General features: G+C 36.6%; 1 protein-coding gene across 1 annotated transcript in view; it reads left to right on the forward strand.

The window, feature by feature from the left end:
- The window catches only part of LOC111142259 (AE binding protein 2), a 66,848-nt gene that overhangs the window by 29,237 nt on the left and 29,247 nt on the right, over positions 1 to 8,364 (forward strand). The window contains exon 3 of the mRNA XM_022495305.1: positions 3,819 to 3,926. Coding sequence (XP_022351013.1) covers positions 3,819 to 3,926 — 108 coding nt within the window. The remainder of the gene's footprint in view (positions 1 to 3,818; positions 3,927 to 8,364) is intronic.

The raw sequence follows: 8,364 nt of genomic DNA on the forward strand, positions 1-8,364 counted from the left end.
TGTACACTTCCAGGTGTGAAATGTTAGTGGCCAGATAGGATTAAGGGCATGTATCTTTATACTGTCACACAAGCTGTCAAAGGTGTAAGCCATGAGTACAGTCAGAAAAATACTCTGGTACGTTGGGTTAAAGAAAGTGATGAAAGTGAAGGAGATTTGCACTACCCTAGGTTCCCAGGTTTGTACCATTCTTTTTCATTTGGGGCATTTTGGAGGAGTTCCCTTAAGGTAAAATTGACCTATTCTTTTTTTTTTTTTTTTTTTTTTTTTTAAAGATTTTATTTATTTATTTGTCAGAGAGAGAGAGGGAGAGTGAGCACAAGCAGATAGAGTGGCAGGCAGAGGCAGAGGGAGAAGCAGGCTCCCTGCTGAGCAAGGAGCCCGATGTGGGACTCGATCCCAGGATGCTGGGATCATGACCTGAGCTGAAGGCAGCGGCTTAACCCACTGAGCCACCCAGGCGTCCCAAAATTGACCTATTCTGACAGTAAAGGAAGGTTTTCCACAGGACTTCTCAGCAGAAAGCCCAGACCTCTCTGTAACATTGAAATTTTTGACCTCTGTATCTTTTGAGTTAGCTCATTATAAATTTGAAGATTCTTTGGTAGTCCAGGAATATTCTTTTAATAACTGTGTGGTGTTTCTTTTCTTTTCTTTCTTTCTTTTTTTTATTTAAGATAGTCTGGCAGAAAAATTTGGTGGCAGTTATTTTGAGAAAGGACTGCCAGTGTCTAATATAAACCCAATTTTTCTGTTAAATAGTCCTTCTGAGAGAATATATAATATATAATCTTGCATTTTCATCGTATTTTGGAGTAGCAAATGTGTGCTCATAGTGTTGGATGAAAAAGGAAATAGAGGTTTAGATAAGTGTTCTTCTAACATTATATTACTGCAAAGTGTGAAAGCTCCTAAGTAGAATTCAGGTCATTTACTTTTGTGCTGTTTCTATTTTTTTCTATTTTCTATTTTTTAAACATATTTTATTTATATATTTAAGAGAGGGAAAGAGTGCACGGTGGGGTGGGGGGAGCAGACGGAGAAGGAGAGAGAATCTCAAGCAGACTCCATGCTGAGCATAGAGCCTGATACCCACTCTGCATCATCCCCCCGCCCCCCCGCAGCTTGATCTCACCACCCTGAAATCATGACCTGAGCCAAAATCAAGAATCAGGCGCTTAACCAGCTGAGCCACCCAGGCTCCCCTATTTCTGTTGCATCTAATAATAAACTTTATATAAGTCTATCATGAGAGACTACACTATGATCATCTGTGCCTCAGCATTCTATTAATATAGCTAGATCTTAATTCATTTTAAGATGGTATAGAGGGACCATGACAGTTTTTATTCTTGAATAATTTCTTTTACATTTGGATTGGATTCCTGTGGCATTTGGTTCGTTTTACAATGAGAAAGTTTCTAAAAATGGGGTATGAAAATGTTTTTCAAATACTGTGCATCTAAAAACTCTCAAGTTTGAAGAAAGACCCTTTTGTCAGATTTTTGAACTCTTTTTTTACCAAAGTGTCTTACTAACATAGATTAGGGAAAGAAATTCAGCTTTTCAACAGTTTTGTGTTTTTTATGGACCCTTGGTGTGGAGTTCTGGTACCTCTTTAGTTGTTGTGCAACTTTAGTGCTTCCTCTTCCCCTACTCCCACCCCCGGGAATTATTTTCCAAATATTTCACCCTATTATAGCTAAACATAGTTAGCTTTGGTCTCTTTACACTTACTTCATTTCCTGTAAAATTCATTAGGTTGAAGGTTATGGTTTTTCTTTGAACCTGAAGGTGTTGCTCTAACAATGTTACTAGACATTGTTCCATCTAAAGTCTAGACCATACCTACTCATAGTGAAGGCTATTATCTAGTGGAAGTACAGTCTGCTATTGTCTCCATATTCATGTTTATTACTTTGAACAGAAATTAGAAGTCACGTTGTTGCTCTCAGATGTAGTGGTTGGCTAATGTTAGGTAGGGGCAGTGTTTGAGTATTTACCTTAGTTGTTTGAGAGTAACTTAGCACAGAGGTTACTTAAGAGTTAAGACAGCAGAATTCTTCACTGTTACAAAAATTACTGCATAAATGATGTTAATTTTGTTACCAGTTACTTGCTTTAAGGCTTTTTTCTTTATGTGGTATGACTTGTGAGAGAATTTTAAACCAACCTCAGATTCCTGTTTATTGCTTGAATTGAATATTTAAGACTTAGAATCTAGTAGTCTTGAGTCAGGAAATGGATAGATGGCTCTGGTCATCTGCATGTGATTATTAAACATTAATGAATTAATTTCCACAACATAATACATGTATTTTTTATTTTTAAAGATTTTATTTATTTATTTGACAGAGATCACAAGTAGGCAGAGAGAGAGAGAGAGAGAGAGAGAGAGGGAGAGAGGAGGAAGCAGGCTCCCCAAGGAGCAGAGAGCCCGATGTGGGGCTTGATCCCAGGAACCTGGGATCATGACCTGAGCTGAAGGCAGAGGCTTTAACCCACTGAGCCACCCAGGCGCCCCTAATACATGTAGTTTTAAGAAAATTTTTTTTTCACATATATTTAAAAAGTGGCTTTTAATTGTGGGAACTTCAGGAATCATTTTATAAACATACACTAGGGTCAGGTATTTGAAGTATGAAGGAGGAAATGTTATGATTTCTATATCTGTTCAACTGAAAGAAATTAGCCAGTCTCTACAGGAGTCAGGATATGTGATAACAGTCATGTCAAAGAGCAAAAGCATATTGCTTTGTTAGACCTATCTGATATAAAAAGGTTTTGGTTTTCAGTAAAAACTCAGTTATTTTAGACTGTTGATTTTTTAGGCTTAAAAAAAACGTTTAACTATTTGATGATTGTTTCTTCAGTTCTGTATGTAAATTTATTCTGTTCTACATGCAGTAAAGTCTTCAAAGTGTCACTCTATTTGTAATTGCTCTTACCTTAGAAAAGAGCAGAGCCTATTAATTATTTTTTGAAGGTTATGATTATAGTGGATTCATACCTTTACTGATGTTGGGGGACAGTTTTCAGTGTTCATTTTGATGGAAATAGAATATTAGAAAACGGATATCTCATTAATAGTAGGAAGATGATAAAGATTAGATTGTTAGCTGTTAGATTAGTACTTTCCAAACCTAGTTACACTCAGTTATATGAATCCAAGATTATAGATCTCTCATGATAGAGCAGTTTATGCCCATTGCTTTGCAACTGGATTAATTTAACATTTTATATTAGATTTTGCTTCATAAGATAATTGGAAATAATTTTTAATGAATAGAGCTATGTAAAAAATGAGTACTAGTATGGATGTAAGAATAAGGAATCAAGAGCAGAAAATTTTAATTTGGTAATTTAATTACTTTAGTCATTTTTTGAAGTTCATCTTCAAAAATTAATATTTGATTATTTTGATTTATTTTTATTTTTTCTTTATACTCTTATATTTTCCTGATGTTTATAATTAATACATTGTTCCCTCATGTAGTAAATATAAAAATAATGGTGTGTAATCCTGGTTCCTTAGAGATATATTGTTAATATTTTGTATATTTCCTTCTCAATGGCACTTTGGAATTGGTTTGTCAGTCCCCAATGAAAGAATTGCACAGCAGCCTTACGGGGGGGAAAAGGGTTAAAACCATGCCCCTCATACTGGAAGTTCAGAAGTTTAACTAAGCATTTTGATTGATTCATACATTAATGGCTCTTTTTGTCAGTTAAAGACTTGCAACGTGTTCATTTGAATTTACAAGGAATAAAACTGTTGAAATAAGTGATGAAAATTATTATGGCTCTTCTTTTAACAGGTATTTGTTTGCTTGTGGAAAGGTTGTAAAGTATATAACACTCCGTCAACCAGTCAGAGTTGGTTACAAAGGCATATGCTGACGCACAGTGGAGACAAACCTTTCAAGGTAAGTAAGCATATGTGAGTTGTTTTAACTTTTAGTTAATGTATTTCTTAATAGGCATACTTTCGCCCTTCTTAAAATGTTTAAAAGAAACACTTGTGTAGACATTCCTGTGGATACATGGAATTTAAAAAATAGATGGAGATAAAAATAATTTAATCCAATTCTTAAAATTTGGAGAACAAAAAAAAAAAAAAAAGAAACCAAGTTTAGGGTCTTCAAAATAACTAGTGAGCATACCAGTTTGAATACCTGTCTTTAAAATTGATGGCTTTTAATACCTTGTGCTGTGTGTCTTCTCACTGCCATACGTTTTAGTCTTTTTATTGATGATTTTTTTTTTAAAAGATATTATTTATTTATTTGACAGAGAGAGATCACAAGTAGGCAGAGAGGGAAGCAGGCTCCTCGCAGAGCAGAGAGCCCGATGCGGGGCTCGATCCCAGGGCCCTGAGATCATGACCTGAGCCTAAGGCAGAGGCTTTAACCCACTGAGCCACCCAGGCGCCCCTTTTTATTGATTATTATACAAAAAAGTGAAATTGTACAACATTGAAGGGTTTGATTGTTTTCACTCAGTTTTGAGGTCATATTACTGAGTTTTTTTGTAAATTACTGTGTCAGATATATTTGGAGAAATTGTATGAAGAGCTAGTGTCTATAAAAATCACTTTTCTATTTACCTTCATTAAAAGTTAAAATCTGTTGTTGTTTTTTTTTAATCTGGTTTTTTATATCATAGAGGTAAAAGTTTGTGTTTAGAGAAGTTTAACAGTTAAACTCATAATCTACTGGCATGTAACTATTGTGCCAGAAACTTCCCTTGGGTTTCATTAGATAAGGAGATAATTCTTGTGGAACTGCTTTTTAAAAATACTCCCCCTTTTTTGGAAAGACAGTCTTTATCAAGTTAAAAAAAATAATAGCTTACATTGAGAAATATTGCCCCCTTTTTTCTTGTTCCTTCTTTGCCAAGTATGTATCACTATTGACTAGTTTATAGTGAATTCTTCTAGTATTTCTTTATGAAAGTATAAGCAGGCAAATATGTAGTTTCATTTTCCTTTCTTAAACATAATCCAGTAAACTCTATACTGTCTATGCCTTATTTTTTAATTTTTAATTTTAATTTTTAAAAGATTTTATTTATTTATTTGATAGACAGAGGTCACAAGTAGGCAGAGAGGCAGGCAGAGAAGAAGGGAAGCAGGCTCCCTGCTGAGCAGAGAGCTCAATGCAGGGCTCGATCCCAGGACCCTGGGATCATGACCGGAGCTGAAGGCAGAGGCTTTAACCTACTGAGTCACCCAGGCGCCCCTGCTTTATTTTTTAAAATGAGCTTTTTATTTTATTTTATTTTAAAGATTTTATTTATTTATTTGTGAGAGAGAGGGAGTAGAGGGAAAGGGAGAAGCAGACTCCCCGCTGAGCAGGGACCCAGATGCAGGGCTCAATCCCAGGACCCCAGGATCATGACCTGAGCCAAAGGCAGATGCATATCTGAGCCACCAAGGTGCCCCTGAGCTTTTCATTTTAAAGCAGTTCTAGATTTACAGTAATATTACAAAGATTACAGAGCTCCCTTGTAACCCATACCAAGTTTCCCCACTGTTAATATCTTTGTTGCATATAGGTGTACTTTGTTTTTTTTTTTTTTTTTTAACTTATTTTATGCTAGAGAGCTTTCTATATTCATAGAGAATGTTCTTTCAGTTTATTTAACCAAACTTGTGTAGATGCTTGGGTTATTTCTAGTCTTTGGCTGTTTTAAATAGTGTTGCAGTGATAAATCTTTGACCATAATGCCATATCATTATTAGAGCATCTGCCTTCTCAGTAGCCTTGCTAAGAAGGTGTTGTCAAACTTCTGGAATTTTGCCAGTCTAATACATGAGAAATTTCATCCTAATGGTAGTTTGTTTTTTTTTCATTATGAGGAAATTCGGGGATCTTATGTTTAACAGTTTGGGTTTCTTTTTCTTTTAAATCTCATTTATTTTTAAAATTTCTCTTTCTCTTTATTTATTTATATTTAGCAAGCTGTGTGCCCAGTGTGAGCCTTGAGCTCATGATACTGAGATCAAGATTTGCATGCTCTACTGACTGAGCCAGCTAGGCACCCCTCCTTATTCTTTTTTAAATAAATGGTCTCACTGAGCTTTGTGTTGGCATGTGGATCTTAATGTAACTTTAACACCCTAGTCTTTCCTGTGGCCATACTTTAGATCCTTGCCCTGGTAGGTACTAGAAGAGTATGATCTGGGACAGTTTTTATTTATTTATTTATTTATTTATTTATTTTTAAGATTTATTTATTTATCTATTTGATGGACAGAGATCACAAGTAGGCAGAGAGGCAGGCAGAGAGAGAGGAGGAAGCACTGAGACAGTTTTTAAATTTCCCAACTAAGATGTAGCTGGTGGGAATTGTTACCTCATAGTGCTGTACAGTATGTATCCAGTAAATGTAAGAGCTTATTGTTGTGAAAGTAAGAATCATTTCCTTTCTCATTGTGTGTATTTTCATACATTTTTCTTTAGGACAGCAATCCTTCTGGTTGATTATGATGTGCAGATTCATTTCAGACCCTCTCCGATGCATTTTTCTCCCAAATCCTCTTTAGAAACTATAGATGATTGCCGTTGGAGAAGGGGAAACATTGTCTTTAAAAGACAGAAGTTAAGGGAATGATTGAGTGAGGCGTTGTTTTCTAAGTCGTGGGAATCATTTTATTTATTGATTGATTTGTTTAAAAAAAAAAGATTTATTTATTTATTTGTCAGAGAATGTGCAAAAGCAGGGGGAGCAGCAAGTAGAGGGAGAAGCAGGCTCCCCACGGAGCAAGGAGCCCAGTGTGGGACTCCATCCCAGAACCCTGGCATCATGACCTGAGCTGAAGGCAGACACTTAACCAACTAAGCCACCCAGGTGCCCCTCCTAATGGGATCTTTTGAAGAATAGTTTTTAATTTCAGTGAAATCTAATTTACCAACCTTTTTTTTTTAAATAGTTAGTGCTCTTTGTATTCTGTTTAAGAAATTTTTGCCTACCCTTAGTAAATGAAGATGAGGAGGGTTGGGCTCCTGGGTGGCTCAGTTGGTTAAGTGTCTGCCTTCAGCTCAGATCATGATCCCAGGGTCCTGGGATTGAGTCCCATATCTGGCTTCCTGTTAGTAGGGAGCCTACTTCTCCCTGTCCCTCTGCCCCTCCCCCTGCTTATACTTTCTCTCTCTCACTTTCTCTTTCAAATAAGTAAAATCTTAAATAAAAGATGAAGGTCTTGGGGCGCCTGGGTGGCTCAGTGGTTAAAGCCTCTGCCTTCGGCTCAGGTCATGATCTCAGGGTCCTGGGATCGAGTCCCGCATCGGGCTCTCTGCTCAGCAGGGAGCCTGCCTCCTCCTCCTGTCTCTCTCTGCCTGCCTCCCTGCCTACTTGTGATCTGTCTGTCAAATTAAAAAAAAAAAAAAAAAAAGATGAAGGTCTTACAGAATAGCTAGGAGTTTTGTCTTATGGTTATAGAGAAACCATTTCTAGGCTTATATTTAGATACAATTTATGTACTATAAGGTTTACCAAGTGTACAATTCAGTAGTTTTTTAGTGTATTCATAGTGTCCTGCAACTGTCACCACTATTTACTTACAGAATTAGTGCTTTTGAGAGAAAAAAAGGCATAAAAGAAATGAGTGGATGATTTAGGGAGTAAATTTCTTTTTTCTTTAAAGCATTTCTTTTTTCTTTAAAGATTTACTTACTTGAGAGAGAGCAATAGAGTGTGGGGAGGAGGGGCAGAGGAGAGAGGAAAGAGAGAGTCTCAAGCAGTCTCCCCACTGAACACGGAGTACTCCCCAGGGAGATCATGACTGGAGCCAAAATCAATATAAGTATTGGTGATTTTGATAAATATTGCCTGACCTGAGCAGAAATTAAGATTCAGAGGCTTAACCGACTGAGCTACCCAGGTGCCCTTAATTAGTCTTTTCTTCTTTCTTTCTTCTTTTTCTTCTTCTTCTTTTTTTAAAAAAGATTTTATTTATTCATTTCACAGAGAGAGACAGCGAGAGAGGGAACATAAGCAGGGGCAGTGGGAGAGGGAGTAGCAGGCTCTCCACTGAGCAGGGAGCCTGATGGCAGGGCTTGATCCCAGGACCCTGATATCATGACCCGACCAGAAGGCAGACACTTAACAATTGAGCCACCCAGGTGTCCCTAATGAGTCCTTTCTTGATGGGTTTTTTTGGTCCAGTTATCCCAATATAAAGAACAATGTAATCAATGAACATGTTTTTATAAACTGCTTTTGGGAGCTAATGGAAATTCCTAGAAGCTATTTCACTAGTTCAAAGAGTAGATGTACAGGCTTGCTTTTTTTTTTTTTTTTTTTTTTTTAAAGATTTTATTTATTTATTTGACAGAGAGAGATCACAGTAGACAGAGGCAG

This window comes from Enhydra lutris, unplaced genomic scaffold (genome assembly GCF_002288905.1).
Source record: "Enhydra lutris kenyoni isolate GAN:26980312 unplaced genomic scaffold, ASM228890v2 scaffoldscaffold7, whole genome shotgun sequence".
NCBI classification, from domain to species: Eukaryota; Metazoa; Chordata; class Mammalia; order Carnivora; family Mustelidae; genus Enhydra; species Enhydra lutris.